The sequence below is a fragment of the Aethalodelphis obliquidens genome, unplaced genomic scaffold (assembly GCF_003676395.1).
Source record: "Aethalodelphis obliquidens isolate GAN/ISIS:26980383/991018 unplaced genomic scaffold, ASM367639v1 scaffold22, whole genome shotgun sequence".
Lineage (NCBI taxonomy): Eukaryota > Metazoa > Chordata > Mammalia > Artiodactyla > Delphinidae > Aethalodelphis > Aethalodelphis obliquidens.
In genome coordinates this window covers 7,132,335-7,151,333 of record NW_020837966.1, presented here as the reverse complement: position 1 = coordinate 7,151,333, position 18,999 = coordinate 7,132,335, and the positions used below count along the sequence as shown (strand labels likewise).

At 44.6% G+C, this 18,999-nt stretch overlaps 1 protein-coding gene across 1 annotated transcript in view; it reads left to right on the top strand.

Moving 5' to 3' along the window:
• Positions 1-6,602: 6,602 nt before the first annotated feature.
• The window catches only part of FAM107A (family with sequence similarity 107 member A), a 36,383-nt gene continuing 23,986 nt past the window's right edge, over positions 6,603-18,999 (top strand). The window contains exon 1 of the mRNA XM_027121250.1: positions 6,603-6,804. Within this exon, the coding sequence (XP_026977051.1) occupies positions 6,726-6,804 (79 nt within the window). The 5' untranslated portion in view covers positions 6,603-6,725. The remainder of the gene's footprint in view (positions 6,805-18,999) is intronic.

Genomic DNA, 18,999 nt, shown 5'->3' with positions numbered 1-18,999 from the left:
TACAAGCTTTTAAGGCAAATTAAACAGCCCACCTGCCAAGTGCAGGTGAGGAGAGGAAGGTACTGGCCCAGTACCTCAGCCTGGTTCCAGGAGGGCAGTGCTCTGGGTCTCTGAGGCCTGAGGGGCTGGAATGAATGGACAGTGAAGAGACCCTGGAGGCTGCCTTTGATGGAACCCAACACCAGTGTGATGTAAATGGACCCCTGGAAAGGAACAGGTCCCAGGGTTTCACACCTTCTCCAAACAGTGCCCAGCACTTTAAAGGAAGGATGGCTGGCTTTGATTCTCTCTGTCCCTGGGGATGGAAGCGAGAAGCAGCAGGTGTCACCTCACACAGCTCGGTGGCTTTTAGACAGTGAGGCAGAGGCTCGTGGGGTGTGGGGCGTGCTGTGAGCCCTGTGTTTATGGGCTCAGGAATGGGGAACGGGAGGAGGGTGTGTAGGAGCCAAGGGTCACGTTAAAAATACTCCACCTTTGGGGCTTCCCTGGTGTCGCAGTGGTTGAGAGTCCACCTGCCGATGCAGGGGACACGGGTTCGTGCCCCGGTCCGGGAGGATCCCACATGCCGCGGAGCGGCTGGGCCCGTGAGCCATGGCCGCTGAGCCTGCGCGTCCGGAGCCTGTGCTCCGCAACGGGAGAGGCCACAACAGTGAGAGGCCCGCGTACCGCAAAGAAAAAATACTCCACCTTTAAGAATTAGATTGGTGGGGAGGCTGCTCCAGCTGAATCCACGCAGAAGGGTTCCTTAACCTCTCTGAGCCTCAGTTTCCTTTTCTGTAAAGTGGGTTGCAGGCTCTTGCCCACACCCCGCCCCCCCGATTTGTGAATGTGGCTAAGGCCGCAGGCTCCCGAGTCAGACTGCCTCCAGTCTAATTGCAATGCTGCCACTGCCAGCTGTGTATCTTAACCTGTCCAAGGCTGCAGCTTCCTTCCTGATCCACAAAACAGGACCCCAACTTTTCCCTAATCTCAAAGGACTATGCATGATGAGATTTAAGTGAGACCACATCGGTAAAGTCTTAACACAGTGCTCAGCTCTAGGACGTGCGCAAACATTTGCCACAGTCATTAAGGTGGTTTTTCTTTACTAAGCACCTGTGTGCCAGGAAATGTCCTGAGCATCGAAGATACACGCCTGAATAAGTCACAGTCCGTGTTCTCATGGTGTTTCCAGTTTAATGGGGGCTAAATAAAGACATGCAGAGACACACCTCACTGTGATTCACTCCAGGCTACAAGGACAAATACTCTGAGGTCCTACCCTCATCTCTCCTAAAGTCAGAATTCAGGCCCTTCTATGTTTCTCTAAGATGCCATTTTGGCAGTTTGCCCCCTCTCTCCCCCACCAGTCCAAAGGCAATACGCCAGCAAAGATCCAGGCGGCTTTGCCTTGGCAAGTGGAGCGTTTTCTTGGTCCCCGAACTCCAGTCACTTCAGGGAGAGGACTCTTCTGGGGTCACTGAGTTTTACTGAACACAAGTCGGCCTGACTTCCAACAAATCTTTCATGCAAGGGGGGTTGGCGGGCGTGCAAGGGACAATTCTTTGAACTCCAAGTCCAGGGAGCTGCTCCTTAGGAGAGTCTGGCTTTGTAATGCTAACGTTGCCCTTGGGACCCAGCCTCACTTCCCTGGTGTGTGTGGGGAGATGTGAGAAGAAGCTCAGATCCCCCTCCAGGCCTCTGGAGCATGTCCTTTTTCTTTGTCCCAGAATTTTCTTCTACAGATGAGGTTACTTGTCCTCTTACTCTTTTTGTTTAAACCATGAAAGAGGCTTGGCCAAATCCCAGACACCCTCCCTTTTCTATGCCCTCCTTGGTGGCAGAGCTCAAAATTGGAGCACGCCGGGGGAAACATCGGGACCCCAGGCCCTTCTGTCCACCCCGAGTAATCCTTGGGCAGGCAGCAGGGGGCCTCCCTCATTCCAGCCCTGATTAACTCACTGTGGAATCACCCACTTTCCTCATAGAGCCCGGGGTTCCCAGTGTGGGCGCATTCATTCATTCACTCATTCACTTCATTCGTTCTTTTAATAAATCATTATTGGGCATCCAATCGAAGCCCAGCTTTGGATCAGGCCTTGGGGAGACAGCTGTGAACAGGTTCCAGCTCCCCCTCAAGGCGAGTACAATCTGGTGGAGGAGACAGGGCTCAAACAATCACAACTGAGTGGTGACTATTAATATAAGGGCAATCTGGGGTGCTGTGGGATCATGTATGCGATCATGGGGGACTTCCTTGAGGAAGTGGCATTTCAGCAGAGACTTAAAGGATAAAAAGGAATAGCCAGGCAGAGTTGGGGAGTGCCCCCTGGGTAGAGGGGCAGCTTCTGAAAAAGTGGGGAAGTTAGAGACAGCATGGCTTTCAGGGAGCCCAAGTGGTTCCCGGTGGCTGGAGTGTGGGGTATGAGGGAGGCGGCCCCGTTTCCTCGCTGACCTTCCCTCCTATCATGGTCCCTGCGTTCCCTCCACTCCAGCCACTCTGGCCACCTTGCTGTTCCCTGAACTTCTGGCACACTCCAGCCTCAGGACTCTTGCTCTAGCTGTTTCCTCTGTCTGCGACCTGCTTCCCCAAGACACTTGTGTGGCTAACTCCCCGGCTTCCTACAAGTCTGTGCTCGCATCTCGCCTTCTCAATGAGGCCCCCCAGCAGTCATTTATTACCGCGCACTGCCCCCATTTACCACTTCCCACTCCTCTCCAACTCTAACTTTCCTTCTTTCCACGTACCTATCACCTTTTAACACACCATCTACTTATTCATTATGCTCATTGTCTATCTCCCTCGCTAGAATGTCAGCTCCACAAGGTCAAGGACCTTTGTCTATTTTCACCGAGGCATCCCAAGTCCTTGAACATGTGGAGGAGCAAATAAATGGGATTTGAGAGGCTGGCAGGGAGGGGACAGGCTGCAGAGGCCTTGAAGGTCAGGGGGAAGGCAGGTGAGTTTGATTCCAAGTGCAAAGGGAAGGAACAAAGTGTGGTTTGAGTAGGGCCGGATAGAGTCTGTGTTACATTTTAAAAGCTTGCTCTGGAATCTGTGAGGAGAATGGTTTGAAGGAGGGCAAGCTACTGCAGACATTCAGGCATGGGGTGGGGAGGCACGTGGGCTAGGGTGGGGGCATTGGAAGAAGTGGGTGGGTTGAAGAGATCCCAGGAGGCAGCTGGGTGAGCTGAGGACTATGGCGTTGCAGGAAGACAGGGCAGGGCAAACCCCAGACTCCTGCCTGAGCCGCAGGGCTGGAATGGGGCCACTTGCTAAGATGGGAGGACAGAGGGGGAACAGGTTGGGGGCTGGAGTGGTCAAGAATTCCATTTGGGCTCTGGTGAGTTGGGCCTATTAGACTTTCAAGGGGACATGTCAAGTAGCCTGTTGGACAAAGTTTAAATAAGCTCAGAGTGAAAGTCTGAATTCGAAATAAACATTTGGGAATCATTGGCTTAGAGTTGTTTTTCAAGTCATGACAGAGTAGAGGGAGAAGAAAAGGTGCCTAAGAAATGACACTGACCCTGAAGCCTTCTGAAATTGCTCTTGAAGCATGAGGAGTTTGCCAGGAAGGCAGGGAAAAGGCAATCCAGGTAGAAGAAACAGTGTGGATGAGATCTCACATACCAGAACGTGGCTCTCCGTACTCTTCAAAACTGTCAAGTTCATCAAAAGCAAAGAAAGTCTGAGAAACTGTCACAGACAAGAGGAGCCTAAGGAAATAAGATAACTAAATGTAATGTGGTATCTTGGATAGATCCTAGAACAGAAAAAGAATATTAGGTAAAAACTAAGGATATCTGAATAAGGTCTGGACTTTAGTTAATAATAATGTTATAAGCGATATCATATGATATCGCTTGTATGTGGAATCTATAAAAAGGGGGTACAAATGAACTTATCTACAAAACAGAAAGACTTACAGATGTAGAAAACAAACTTATGGTTACCAGGAGGTAAGCAGGGGTGGGATAAATTGGGAGATTGGGATTGACATATATACACTACTATATATAAAAATAGATAACTAATGAGGACCTTCTGTATAGCACAGGGAACTCTACTCAATATTCTGTAATTGGGAAAAGAATCTAAAAAAGAGTGGATATATGTATATGTATAACTGACTCACTTTGCTGTACACCTGAAACTAACACAAGATTGTAAATCGACTATACTCCAATAAAAGTAAAAAAAAAAAAAAAAAGGCATCCTCACACCCAGTCAGACTCAATAAAGTGATTTCCATCATGAATTGGGGGGAATTCAAAAATAATAATAATGTTATTAGTTAATAATTAGTTAACAGTTTAATAATTAGTATAATTAGAAAAGATATGCCATACTGTGTACATGTACATCTACATATATGTAGGATTTTAATAAGAGAGAAATAACAGAAGTTGGATGCAGAGTATAAGGAACTCTCTCTACTATCTTCTCGATTTTTCTCTAAATCTAAAACTGTTCTAAAAAATAGTCATTTTAAAAAAAGAGCATGAGCCTCACAAATGATGCACACACACACACACACACACACTCACACACTCACACTCCAAGGACTATAGTACTTTGTTTCTCTGGAGAGGACTTTGACCCTGGCCAGGGTCACTCTGAATATCTCTTCACTCCTCCCCCTGGCAAGGAACAGAGGGTCCTCACCTCCACCTACTTTCTTTCTGTTCACAGAAAGAATACTCTCCTGGGGCCATATTTCATAATGAAAATGAGAAGCAGAGACTAAATGGATCAGGTAAGTCAGACCCGCCTAGAATTCCTTGGGGATGCAACCAGAGTTAATCTTTTGGTAATGCTCTGTCAAAGCACATTCCTCAGTCATAATTTTCCTAAACCCGCACCTTGTTCAATAGCTGGCTTGGTTTTCCTCCTGCAGTAAAAGCTTTGGCACCATCTGGGTTCAAATTCCTTCTCCACGACTAACTAGTTATGTGATCTTGGGCAAGTCACTTGAGCCTTATTTTCCTCATCTCTAGAAGGGGCATAACCATGCTTGATCAAAGAGTGGGTTAAATGAGATGAATGGTACATTAGATATAATTTCATCCTTTGAAGAATGGATATGAGATAGTGAATGCCAAATGTCTGGCATGGTGCCTGGCACTCGTGGTGGCTGGTTGTTGATAAGAAACATGATCAGTCTGGCCAATGACTGAGGTATCCAAAGATCAAAGTGTGTCACTTTGGTCCTTGGGATTCTGTGTGATGACAGGGACCTCTGAGTCAGAGCAGAAGCTGGGCCTGGGCAGTGCTCAAGGGAGAGCCAGAGACAACTTGGTTGGCAGCTGGCCTAGGTGGCACCAAGGCTGGAGAGGACCCAGAGGCAGAGGGAGGTGGTACTGTGTGGCCAAGGCCCCGGCAGCCAGCTCAAGACTGATCCACAGACACAGCCTTAAACAGAGGCCATCCAGTACCCTGGACAGCTCCGGGGGGCGCCGGCGGTGTGTGTGGAGAGCAGTCTATAGATTTCAGGGGCATTGGTTTTGTGGGTGGAGAACTGAACTGGATGTTGATTCCTCCAACTAGCTCTTTGAGCATGAGCAAGCCACCTCACCTCCCTGAGTCTCAACTACATCATCTCTAAGGTGGTATCTTGGATGGGATTCCTACATTCATGTTAACATACTTACCTTTCAGTGTTTTCGTGAAGAGTAAATAAGATAACGGAGCGGCAACAGGGTGGCCCATTTCTGAGGTCAGACCATCTGAGTTTGTATGACAGCTCCACACTGTGTGACCTCAGATAAACTGCTTAACCTCTCTGAGCCTGTTTCCTCTTCTGTAAATTGGAAAACTAATAGGCCCTAATTCATAGGATTGTGAAGATGAAACAAAATAGGACATAAAGCACATGAACATTAGTTTTTGTTTTAGAAGAAACTTAGCACCAGACACAGGGTAGATAATCAAAGTTGTTGTTCTCTTATATTTTCCAAACTATCTGCTTGACTTTGCCCCTCCACCTTTAGACTCTTGGTTGGTCCTCCCATTTCTGGATGTTAAAGGAATTTCACAAAGCCAGAGAAATCAGTCTTGTGGAATCCCACGGGCTTCCCATCCTAACTTTCTTCCCCCAGCAAAGCCCCCACTTCTCAGTGTCACCCACCACAGGATGCCTTGGAACACTTTTCAAAAAAATACCAATATATAGTGTTCTGTGCTAGCCACTGTGCTTAGAGATAGAGATAATGTGTTGGTTACCCTCATACCTGAGAGATGAGTACCATGGTTATCCCCATTTTACAGATGAGAAAACTGAGGCTCTGTGAGAATAGATAACTAAATCGTAGGGTCACACAGCTATTAATTAGTGGCGCTGGACCTGATCCCAGGGGTGGCACTTCAGAACCCCACACCCGCTTGTAGCATTCAACAAGGCCAGCGGCCAGGGAAATAGAGAAGAGTAGGTAGGAGACCGAGGCTGGAAATCAGGACACCGGGTTCTCACCTTGGCCCTGGAACCCTGAAGCTAGGAGTCCTCATGCCAGACGCTTACCCGCGCCCAGTCTGCTGCCTGGGCAGGGATACCTACCTGGTCCCTGCCCCTGTCCCTCCCCCGCGGGCGCCTCTGGGCCTGGCCCTCTGGCAGCCACTGTAACCTGATCCGCGGCGGGGTTTGGTTCTCGGGCAGCGTCACCGTCACGGAGGCGCTCCGACCCGGGACTGCACTCCGCGGTGCGCTCCCAGCCTGCAGTGCCGGCTCCGCAGACCCGTGCACCGGCGCATGGCGCAGAGGCTGAGCGAGCGGGTCCGGGGGGCCAGCGAGGCCACCGGCCTCTACCGGGCCGTGCTGCTCAGGTCCGGTAAGTGGGGGCAAGTCTACCCGGCCCCCCGCCTCCGGGAGAGCGCGAGGAGGGCATGGCGGGAGCACTGCCCTCAGCCCCTGGCTAGCAGGGCGCCTCGGTCCTTCTTTACTGGTCTGCTTTCCTCCTTTCCTTTCCTTCCATCCTCCGTTCTTCCATTCTTTTTAATTACTTTTTTTCTTCTTTCCTTACTTTCATTCCTTCTTTCCTTCCTACATTCGTCCTTTTGGGGATCTACCCTTATTAGATATATTGCTTTATTCCTTTGTATGCACTTGCGGTGCGCGCGCACATACGCACACTCAGTGTTCCCTGACTACAAAAGTCCCGCAAGCTTCCACCTCCTGGCCAGCCCCTTAAGCAGAGACTCACACAAAGTGGGGGAGGGAGGCATTGGTAGGCGTGGGAGAACGGACATGGGTAAGACTGGTAGCGCGCGGTGGGGCGTAAAGAAGCGCAAGCCCGCTGGTGAAGGACTTCCAATGTCCAGTGAGGGGAAAGGGCGAGGGGAGAACAAGTTACAGGAAGGTGAGGAACGGGTTTTCTATAGGTATGCATTTAAGGAGAAAACGATTTGGAAAGAAACGCCTGGTGATTGTTTTCGAGTATGCGAGTTGGATAAGTGTTTTTTTAATTTGTGTTTTTACTCATTTGCAGTAAGCACATACTACTTTTCTACTCTGGACAATAGTTTGTTTATTTAGGAAAATGAAACGAAAGTAATATAGGGCCAGTGTGAAAATAATTTGGTACGTACAGGGATGTAGAAAGAAGAAAAATCATGCCCACTGTAAGCATCTGGGGTGTTTCCTTCCGGACTCTGTGCTTGGAGAGAGACGTTCAGAGGGGGTGAAAATCGGTCTCCTGCCGGCTCCCTGCCAGCTGGGGGTGTGTGATTAGAAAACCTCAAGGGCCTTGGGCTCCCGAGGCAAGCTAACCTCTGCCTTGGGCAAGGAACCTACCCCACCCGGTAGTCCTGCCCACTGACGCCTGCAGCCGAAAGCGCTAGGCGAGCCGGAGCGGCTGGCCGCGGGCCTGCAGGAGCGGGGCTCGCCCGCCGCCCGCGCGTAGTCGGCTCTGGGACCGATTGGCGTTTCTTCCTTAGGTTGGCCCCGCCCCGGGGAGATCCCGCCGCGGAGTTACTGCTTGGGAGCTTTGAAACAACGGTTCTCTAAGTCCAAAAGCACGGTCTAGGCAAGACTTCAGGACTGGCGGCGCCTTCCTGGAGCGGGGTACCTTAAACCTTGGCTGAGCCAGGGCAGGCAGGAAGCGAGGAGCTCGATAATTCGAAGAGGCTGATTTCAAACCTCAGCTCCAGAAATGTCCCTACAAAACACTCTTCCTAGGTGTCCCTATCCAGTTCCTTTCTTTTCACTGAGAATAGGGTATCTCTAACCTGAAGATCCTGTGTTCCCTCAACCTGGAACTGCAGCTGTGAGGCTTCCTCAAACAGTCACATTTTCCACTCGCAACACAGCCAGAATAGCAGACATACCAGAGTCGTTCCAGGGGCCACATGCTTGCCCGGCAACTGTACCACACACAGCTGTAAGTCAGGAAGGCAGCAGAGGCTGGTTACTGGCGCCTCATGGAGGGACCGCTTGCACTGTGCTACTGACTCAGTCTTCACAATCCTTCAAAGTCACTGCTGATTGTCATCCCCATTTCATAGATGAGGACACTGAGGCTCAGAGAGCTCAAGCAGCGTGCCCAGGGTCCTGCTACAGGAACTCTTCTATCCCACTAACATGTAGAAAGCACGTTCAAACTTTGGTCCATCTATGCGAAGTCTGCCCGTCTTCTGAGAATAGTAATAATGGCAAATGATTGCTGGTCACTAGCTATTGCCACTCTCTCTGACAAATACTGTAGATCTGTCTTCTCATCAACTTCATTCATTTATTCATTTAACCAATATTGTTGACCACTATTATGCACTAAGCCCTATGCGAGGCACAGGGATGTGCTGATAAATTAAATGGATAAGTCCCTCCTCTCAGGGAGGTAAGTACTATTAACCTCTATTTTAAAACATGAGGAAACGGAGCCTCAGAAGGTAACTTGACTTGTCTAAGGTCACACAGCCAGTCAAGGGTGGAGCTGAGATCCAAACCCAGGGCCATGTGCCTCTGCAGCCACTACTCTGGCTTGTCTCACACAAGGAAGAGCAAGAAGTAAGAGTGGGGTGAGGAGCCAGCTGGGCCATTTACTGAAAGAGGCAAGAGCCTCCTTCTTTTAGAAGCCCCCAAGGATGGGATTATAGAATCAAACCCAAGACGGCAGCCATGTTCATTTACAGTAGCCTGGAAGCATGCAACAAGTAATACAATGCTTCGAGAAAATTTTTCATTCCAAGTTACTTTAAAATAATTTCTTAGTATTAAAGTAATACATGTTCATCATGAATGTTCTGGAAAATGGAGACTGAAGAGGGGGAAGCCTTACCCATAATCACACTCACCATGAGCACCACTGGTAATATCAGGGGAGGTCTCCTTCCAGTTTTGCTGTGCGAGACTTGTGTGGGGTTGTGTGGTTCACATTGCTGAGATTGTACTGACTAATTTTTAATCCCATTTTTTTTCACTTGCATAAAAATCTTACTGTTTTTAAAAATCTTACTGTTTTTAAATGGGTTACTGAGATAACAGCTACCACTTTGGAACACTGACGCTGTGGCAGGCACTGTGTGAAGGGCTTCCCATGTCATACCTCCTTTATTCCTCAAAAGAATGCCCCATTTTAGAGACGAGGAAACAGGAAGTTGAAGGTCACCTAGCTACCCAACAGTGGAGCCAGGATCGGTATCTGGGTTGACACCAGAGCCCATGTTCTTAACCACTAAGATGGAAGGGTCACCTCTGGGGAATAACTCATGCTTGGCCATGCCTGGTAAGCTATGCAGTGCTGTAGTAAAGGTCCACCTGAGACTCGTTTCCTACCTGGAGCTCAGCCCAGGTTCCTGCTAGGGAGGGAAGCATCTCTCTGCAGCATGGACTGAGGGACACCTCCCCAGATGCCTGTGGGCATCAGCAACTGTGCTTCTCTGCACCCAGAAGGGTGGTCATAGCTTCCACTGCTGCCTGCCAAGTAGGGATGCCAGATAAAATAGTTAAATTTGAATCTCAGATACACAATGAATATTATTTTAGTGTGTGTCTCAAATATTATATGGGTATGCTTATGCTAAAAAACTATTTGTTGCTTATCTGAAGTTCAAATTTAACTGGACATGCTGATTTTTTTTTTTTACCCATATATACACTCTTTTTTATATTCTTTTCCATTATGGTTTATCCCAGGAGATTGGATATAGTTCCCTGTACTATACAGTAGGACCTTGTTTATCCATTCTATATGTAATAGTTTGCATCTACTAACCCCAAACTACCAGTCCATCCCTCCCTCTCCACCCCTCCCACTTGGCAACCACAAGTCTGTTCTCTATGTCTGTGAGTCTGTTTCTGTTTTGTAGATAGGTTCATTTGTGTCATATTTTAGGTTCCACATATATAAGTGATATCATATGGTATTTGTCTTTCTCTTTCTGACTTACTTCACTTAGTATGATCATCTCTAGTTGCATCCGTGTTGCTGCAAATGGCATTATTTTGTTCTTTTTATGGCTAAGTAGTATTCCATTGTATATATGTACCACATCTTCTTTATCCATTCATCTGTTGATGGACATTTAGGTTGTTTCCAGGTCCTGGCTACTGTGAATAGTGCTGCTATGAATATAGGGATACATGTATCTTTTTGAATTATAGTTTTGTTTGGATATATGCCCAGGAGTGGGATTGCTGAATCATGGTATTCTATTTTTAGTTTCCTGAGGAATCTCCATACTATTTTCCATAGTAGCTGCACCAACTTACATTCCCACCAACAGGGCAAGAGGGTTCCCTTTTCTCCACACCCTCTCCAGCATTTGTTATTTGTAGGCTTTTTGATGATGGCCATTCTGACCAGTGTGAGGTGATACCTCATTGTACATTTGATTTGCATTTCTCTAATAATTAGTGACGTTGCACATCTTTTCATGTGCCTACTGGCCATCTGTATGTCTTCTTTGGAGAAATGTCTTAGATCTTCTGCCCATTTTTCAACTGGGTTGTTTATTTTGTTGTTGTTTTATGAGCTGTTTGTATATTTTGGAGATTAAGCCTTTGACAGCTGCATCACTGGCAAATATTTTCTCCCATTCTGTAGGTTGTCTTTCCCTTTTTTTATGGTTTCCTTTGCTGTGCAAAAGCTTTGAAGTTTAATTAGGTCCCTCATTTGTTTAGTTTTGTCTTTATTTCTATTGCTTTGCGAGACTGGCCTAAGAAAACATTGGTACGATTTGTGTCAGAGAATGTTTTGCGTATGCTCTCTTCTAGTTGTTTTACGGTGTCATGTCTTATGTTTAAGTCTTTAAGCCATTTTGAGTTTATTTTTGTGCATGGTGTGAGGGCGTGTTCTAACTTCATTAATTTACATGCAGGGACATGCTGCATTTTTGTTAGCTACATCTGGCAACCCCACTGCCAGGCATTATGGAAGTTTGCTTGGCTTGACAAGCCATGGTCTGCCCAGGTTCCCCTCTACACACACCCACTCACATACTCACATCCCTTTCCCCGTGCCTCGATCTACTGTCCATATTTTGTCTAGCTACAAGTAAATTCAAATATGCTGGAGGTCGGGGGCACCCCAGGGTCCTTCTGCAGCTAAGAGACCAGATTAACCATGCCTGACTGCAGCTGGGTTGAGAGCCAGCTTTCTGAAATAAGACTCTTGGTTCTTCCCCACTCCCTTGCACTTTCCTGTTTCCATGCTTGAAATCCCTCCACCGGGTAAATTCTTCCTGGTTCAAACTCGTTGTAAAGGCAACGCTCATTCCTTTTATAATCTCTCCACGGATCCCATGACAAGTTTTCTTGCCAGTACAGCTTCTCCTGCCATGTCCTTTGAAAAGAGCATGTTGGGGGTGGGGGAAGGTTGGATCCTAAGGCTATTTTGTGGGTGGCTTCTCAGAAAGCTCATTAAGGCCTTGAAAAGGGGCCTTGGAGATATAGACTGAATACAGGGCTGAGGAGGAAGTTTGGAGTTGCCATGGAAACTTCTTGTCTGATGTTTGTAGGCCCAGATAAGCTGCTGCAGGTGCCTGTCAGCTGGGAGAAAGGGGGAGCAAAAATTAAAGGAAAAGAGGTTTTCGGAGTTTTTTAATGCAAGCTGCAGCCCTAGCCCACTATAGCTACAGGAAAATTCCTCAGCTTCCACACATGAATGCCTCTCCTGGTCTTCACTACCCCCTTCTTTTTAGCTCCTCTAGCTCCCAAGAAAACGAACTTCAGAGGGACAGGAGGGGAGTGTGGGACAGGTGTGCTCAGCCTCCAGGATCCCCTTTCATTCCTCCAGGGGCTGAGCAAAAATTCAGATCCTCAGGCCCCTGCAGTCCAGGGTCCTACCTTATGGGAGAATGGGAGGGCCTCCGTCAAAAGCCACACAGACCAAGGCAGGAGGCAGGAACTGGGGTTGAATTTGGCCATTACCTGGAGTAAACTCTTAAAAGCCTCATTTGACCAAAAGGCCTCTATTTTCCAATATGCAAAATGTACATGACTGAACCAGATGTGACTTTTAACTATGGTTGGTTGGAAAAGGTTGCTCTTTCCCATATTTTTCACCTTTATTGTTTTGTTCTGATAACAAAAGAAATGTATGCTTTTTTTTTTTTTTTTTTTAAGCTACAAACGTTACAGAAATATTGGGACAAAGGATAAAGGCCTGTCATGTTCTGCTGTAGAATAGTGGTGCTCAGACTCCTCAACGTAAGCAGATCCCCTGGGGACATGTTAAAATTCCAGACTCCTAGGCCCCTCCCTCATGGATTCTAATACAGTGATCCAGAAACATGACCCAGTAATTCCATTTTAACCCTCATTCTGACTGAAGGCTAGTAATGACATTTGAGATACGTTGGTCTAGAACTGACTTCCATTAAACAGTTCAGTGTATATGCCTCCAGATTGGTTCTCTATGCATATACTAACTTTTTTATCTTGGAAAAAAAGGGTAGAGGAATCAGACTATATATGATTTTGCTCTTTGATTTTTCACCAAACATGTAGAAGACATCTTTTTAGGGTAATAAATAGATGTGCTATTGATGGCATCCCATTATGGGCCGTAGCATAATTTCTTACTGATGGGGTATGGCTTGAGAAATGGTGGCTTGACCTCATATACAGTTACATGCACACACACGTGCTCACACACATGCACAGACACAGCAAGATGATGCTGTCACAAGCTCAGGGACATCAACATCTTTGGTGTCTGCAAGTCAATACTAGTTATTGAGCACCTTGCTACTGGGACAGGAATACTAAGAGGAATAAGGTGAGGCCCCGGCGCTCAGGCTGGCGGTCTGGTGGGTGAGGCTGGTGGGTTTGTGCACAGGTTGGACCATGAGAAGAGCTTTAGTGGAAGAAGTACAGTGAGTCCCAGCTGCCTGGGGAAAATGGCACCCAACCTTGCGGGGTTCCTGCCCAGCTCTCCTTGGTTCTCAATTGCTCTGGGGCTGCCATCAGAATCTTCCAAGAAAGGGAACACAAAGTGGGGATGGAGGACATGACTGGTATGAGGACTGAGAGTCTGCTTCTCTGGAGTGAGAGCGACTGTGGGGTCTGTCTGCCTCAGGCGGTGAGCAGAGTCCTCCCGCCCAAGGATCCGTCTTGTTCCACCACCTGTCAGAGGACACTGGGATTGGTTCAGACAAGCCACTGTGGGCCCTGGGACATGCCCCAAGTACTAGTCATTTGCACAGCAGGACAACACGTGGGTGGGGACCAGAGGCAGTGAAGAGTGCTTGACAAGAATTTGGTTGCGGTCTTCCACCATCAGAATTCAGTGAAGTTAAGCCACAGCAGGATGGGGAGCTGCGGGAGGCACCATTCAAAGTACATTAAGAGAAACAATTAGGAAGGAGAAACAACTCGAGGATTTGGGACCCTGCAAATTGAAGTGGCTCCAGAATGGGGGGCTTGGCCACAGCTCCCAGGTCATGCAGACCTGCCTGCCCCTTCTTCCTTCCATCTCCCTCATACCCCGCACTCCACCCCACCGGCCTCCTTCCATCATGCCCAGCTCCTTCCCTCGCTGGGGCCTTTCCACTAGCTCTTCCCACTCTCTGGAATGCTCTCCTCCTCACCATTCCAGCCTCCCTAAAATGTCGCCTCCCCACTGTCCACCCTACCTGAGTTCCCAGTCCCTCCCTTGCGCCTTGCCCAGTCTTCCTTTCATCACAGTGTTCATTGCAGCTCTACATTTTCTTGTCTGTCTCCTTATTTTTTTGTCTGAACCCCATCTTGAAAGTAGGTTACCTGAGCACAGGGATACTGTCTCATTTACACTGGGAACAGTGCCAGGAACACAGTAGGTACTCAATAAATGTTGGTTAAATGAATAACATAGGCCAAAGAGGATCAAAACTGCATTTTTAGAGTTTATTTACAATACTGTGTTAGTTTTAGGTGTACAGCAAAGTGATTCAGTTATATATATAATATGGCTGAATACATGTACACATAAATCTATTCTTTTTCAGATTCTTTTCCATTATATTATAAGATATTGAATGTAGTTCCATGTGCTATACAGTAAATCCTTATTGTTTATCCATTTTAAATATAGTAGTGTGTATCTTTTAATCCCATACTCCTAATTTGTCCCCCCACCCCACCTCATTCTTTGGTAACCATAATTTTCCTTTCTGGGTCTGTGAGTCTGTTTCTGTTATGTAAATAAGTCCATTTGTATTACTTTTTAGATTCCACATTTAACCCAACAATATTGGGTTGCCCAAAAAGCTCGTTGGGGTTTTCTGTAACATCATAGGAAAAACCCAAATGAACTTTTTGGCCAACCCAAATATAATACGGCTCTTTCCCTGTCTGACTTACTTCACTTAGTATGATAATCTCTAGGACCATCCATGTGGCTGCAAATGGCAACATTTCACTCTTTTTTTTTTTTAAATTTTTATTGGAGTACAGATGATTTGCAATGTTGTGTTACTTTCGGGTGTACAGCAAAGTGAATCAGTTATACATATACATATGTACATATACATTATATATTATACATATACATATATGTATATTATACATATACAGTTATACATATACATATACATTTCACTCTTTTTTTTTTTTAGATTCTTTTCCCATATAGGCTATCACAGACTATTGAGAAGAGTTCCCTGTGCTATACAGCAGGTTCTTATTAATTATCTATTTTATGTATAGTAGTGTGTATATGTCAATCCCAAGCTCCCAGTTTATCCCTCCCACCCCCATCCCCTGGTAACCATAAGTTTGTTTTCTACATTTGTGACTCTACTTCTGTTTTGTATATGTTTGTTTGTACCCTTTTTCTTAGATTTCACATATAAGTGGTATCATATATTTGTCTTTCTGTGTCTGACTTACTTCACTCAGTATGACAATCTCTAGGTCCATCCATGTTCCTGCAAATGGTATTATTTCATTCTTTTTTTATGGCTGAGTAGTATTCCATTGTCTATATGTACCACATCTTCTTTATCCATTTCTCTGTCAATGGACATTTAGGTGGTTTCCATGTCTCGGCTGCTGTAAATAGTGCTGCAGTGAACACTGGGGTGCGTGTATCTTTTTGAATTATGATTTTGTACGGATGTATGCCCAGGAGTGGGATTGCTAGATCATATGGTATTTCTATTTTTAGTTTTTCAAAGAACCTCCATACTGTTCTCCATAGTAGCTGTATCAATTTACATTCCCCCCAACAGTGTAGGAGGGTTTCCTTTTCTCCACACCCTCTCCAGCATTTATTGTTTGTAGACTTTTTGATGGTGGCCACTCTGACCGGTGTGAAGTGATAGCTCATTGTAGTTTTGATTTGCATTTCTCTAAAAATTAGTGATGTTGAGCATCTTTTCATGTGCTTTTTGGCCATCTGTATATCTTTTTCGGAGAAACGTCTACTGAGATCTTCTGCCCATTTTATGATCGGGTTGTTTGTTTTTTTGACATAGAGCTGCATGAACTGTTTGTATATTTTGGAGACTAATACCTTGTTGGTTGCTTTGTTTGCAAATATTTTCTCCCATTCTGTTGTCTTTTTCATTTTGTTTATGGTTTCCTTTGCTGTGCAGAAGCTTTTAAGTTTAATTAGGTCCCATTTGTTTATTTTTGTTTTTATTGTCATTACTCCAGGAGGTGGATCAAAAATGATATTGCTGTGATTTCTGGCAAAGAGTGTTCTGCCTATGTTTTCCTCTAAGAGTTTGATAGTATCCAGCCTTACATTTAGGTCTTTGATCCATTCTGAATTTATTTTCGTGTATGGTGTTATGTTCTAATTTCATTCTTTTCATGTAGCTGTCCAGTTTTCCCAGCACCACTTGTTGAAGAGACTGTCTTTTCTCCACTGTATATTCTTGCCTCCTTTGAAGTAGATTAATTGACCATAGGTGCATGGGCTTATTTTTGGGCTTTCTGTCCTGTTCCACTGATCTACATTTCTGGATTTTTTGCCAGTACCATAAAATTTTGATAATGTAGCTTTGTGGTATAGTCTGAAGTCAGGGAGTCTGATTCCTCCAGCTTCATTTTTCTTTCTCAGGATTGCTTATGCTATTCAGGATCTTTTGTGTTTCCATATAAATTTAAAAATTTTTTGTTCTAGTTCTCTGAAAAATGCCATGGTAATTTGATAGGGAATGCACCAAATCTGTAGATTGCCTTGGGTAGTATAGTCATTTTGACAATATTGAGTCTTCCAATCCAGAAACACAGGATATCCTTCCATCTATTTGTGTCATCTTTGATTTCTTTCATCAATGTCATATAGTTTTCAGAGTACAGGTCTTTTGTCTCCTTACGTAGCTTTATTCCTAGGTATTTTATTCTTTTTGATGTGATTGTAAATGGGATTGTTTCCTTAATTTCTCTTTCTGATCTTTTGTTGTTACTGTATAGGAATGCAAGACATTTCTGTGTATTAATTTTGTACCCTGCAACTTTACCAAATTCACTGATGAGCTCTAGTACTTTTCTGGTAGCATCTTTAGGATTTTCTAAATAGTAAATAGTATCATGTCATCTGCAAACAGTGGCAATTTTATTTCTTCTTTTCCAATTTGGATTCCTTTTGTTTCTTCTCTGATTGCCATGGCTATGACTTCCAAAACTATGTTGAATAAATGTGGTGACAGTGGACATCCTTGCCTTGTTCCTGACCTTAAGGAAATGCTTTCAGCTTTCCACCAATGAGAAGGATGTTAGCTGTGGGTTTGTCATATATGGCCTTTATTATGTTGAGATAACTTCCCTCTACTCCAACTTTTTTTTTATCATTAATGGGGGTTGAATTTTGTCAAAAGCTTTTTCTGCATCTATTGAGATGATCATACGGTTTTTATTCTTCAGTTTCTTAATGTGGTGTATGTACCACACTTACTGATTTTCAGATATTGAAGAATCCTTGCAACCCTGTGACAAATCCCACTTGATCATGGTGTATGATCCTTTTAATGTGTTGTTGGATTTGGTTTGCTAGTATTTTGTTGAGGATTCTTGAGTGTATGTTCATCAGTGATATCTTTGTGTGGTTTTGCTATCAGGGTGATGGTGGCCTCATAGAATGAGTTTGGGAGTGTTCCTCTGCAATTTTTTTGGAAGAGCTTTAGAAGGATAGGTGTTAACTATTCTCTAAATGTTTGATAGAATTTGCCTGTGACGAAGCCACCTGGTCCTGGATTTTGTTTGTTGGAAGTTTGTAAGTCACTGTTTCAAGTTCAGTACTTGTGATTGGTCTGTTCATATTTTCTATTTCTTCCTGGTTCAGTCTTGGAAGGTTGTATCTTTCTAAGAATTTGTCCATTTCTTCTAGGTTGTCCGTTTTATTGGCATATAGTTGCTTGTAGTAGTCCCTTATGATCCTTTGTATTTCTGTGGTGTCAGTTGTAACTTCTCCTTATTGATTTCTAATTTTATTGATTTTTTTCTTGATGAGTCTGGCTGAAAGTTTATCAATTTTCTTTATCTTCTCAAAGAACCAGCTTTTGGTTTCATTGATCTTTTCTATTGTTTTCTTTATCTCTATTTCATTTATTTCTGCTCTGATGTTTATGATTTCTTTCCTTCTACTAACTTTGGGTTTTGTTTGTTCTTCTTTCTTTAGTTGCTTTAGGTGTAAGGTTAGGTTGTTTGTTTGAGATTTTTCTTATTTCCTGAGGTAAGACTGTATTGATATAAACTTTCCTCTTAGAACTGATTTTGTTGCTTCCCATAGGTTTTGGATCATCATGCTTTCATTTTCATTTGTCTCTAGGTATTTTTTTATTTCCTCTTTATTTCTTCAGTGATCCATTGGTTGTTTAGTAGCATGTTGTTTTGCCTCCATGTGTTTGTGTTTTTTACAGTTTTTCTTCCTGTAATTGATTTCTAATCTCAAAGCATTGTGGTTGGAAAAGATGCTTGATATGAGTTCAATTTTCTTAAATTTACTGAGACTTGCTTTGTGGCCCAGCATGTGATCAATCCTGGAGATCATTCCATGTGCACTTGGGAAGAATGTGTATTCTTCACCTTTTGGATGGAATGTTCTATAAATATCAATTATGTCCATCTGGTCTAATGTGTCATTTAAGGCCTATGTGTCCTTATTGATTGTCTGGATGATCTGTTCATTCATGTAAGTGGGTTATTAAAGTCCCCCACTATTATTGTGTTACTGTCAATTTCTCCTTTTATGGCTGTTAGCATTTGCCTTATATATTGAGGTGCTCCTGTGTTGGGTGCATATATGTTTACAAATTGTTATATCTTCTTCTTGGATTGATCCCTTGATCGTTATGTAGTGTCCTTCCTTGTCTCATGTAACAGTCTTTATTTTAAAGTCTGTTTTGTCTGATATGAGTATTGCTACTCCAGCTCTCTTTTGATTTCCATTTGCATGGAATACCATTTTCCATCCCCTCACTTTTAGTCTGTATGTGTCCCTAGATATGAAGTGGGTATGTTGTAGACAGCATATACACAGGTTTTGTTTTTGTATCCATTCCGCTAGTCTACGTCTTTTGGTTGGAGCATTTAATCCCTTTACATTTAAGGTAATTATCGATATGTATGTTCTTATAGCCATTTTGTTAGCTTATCGTTC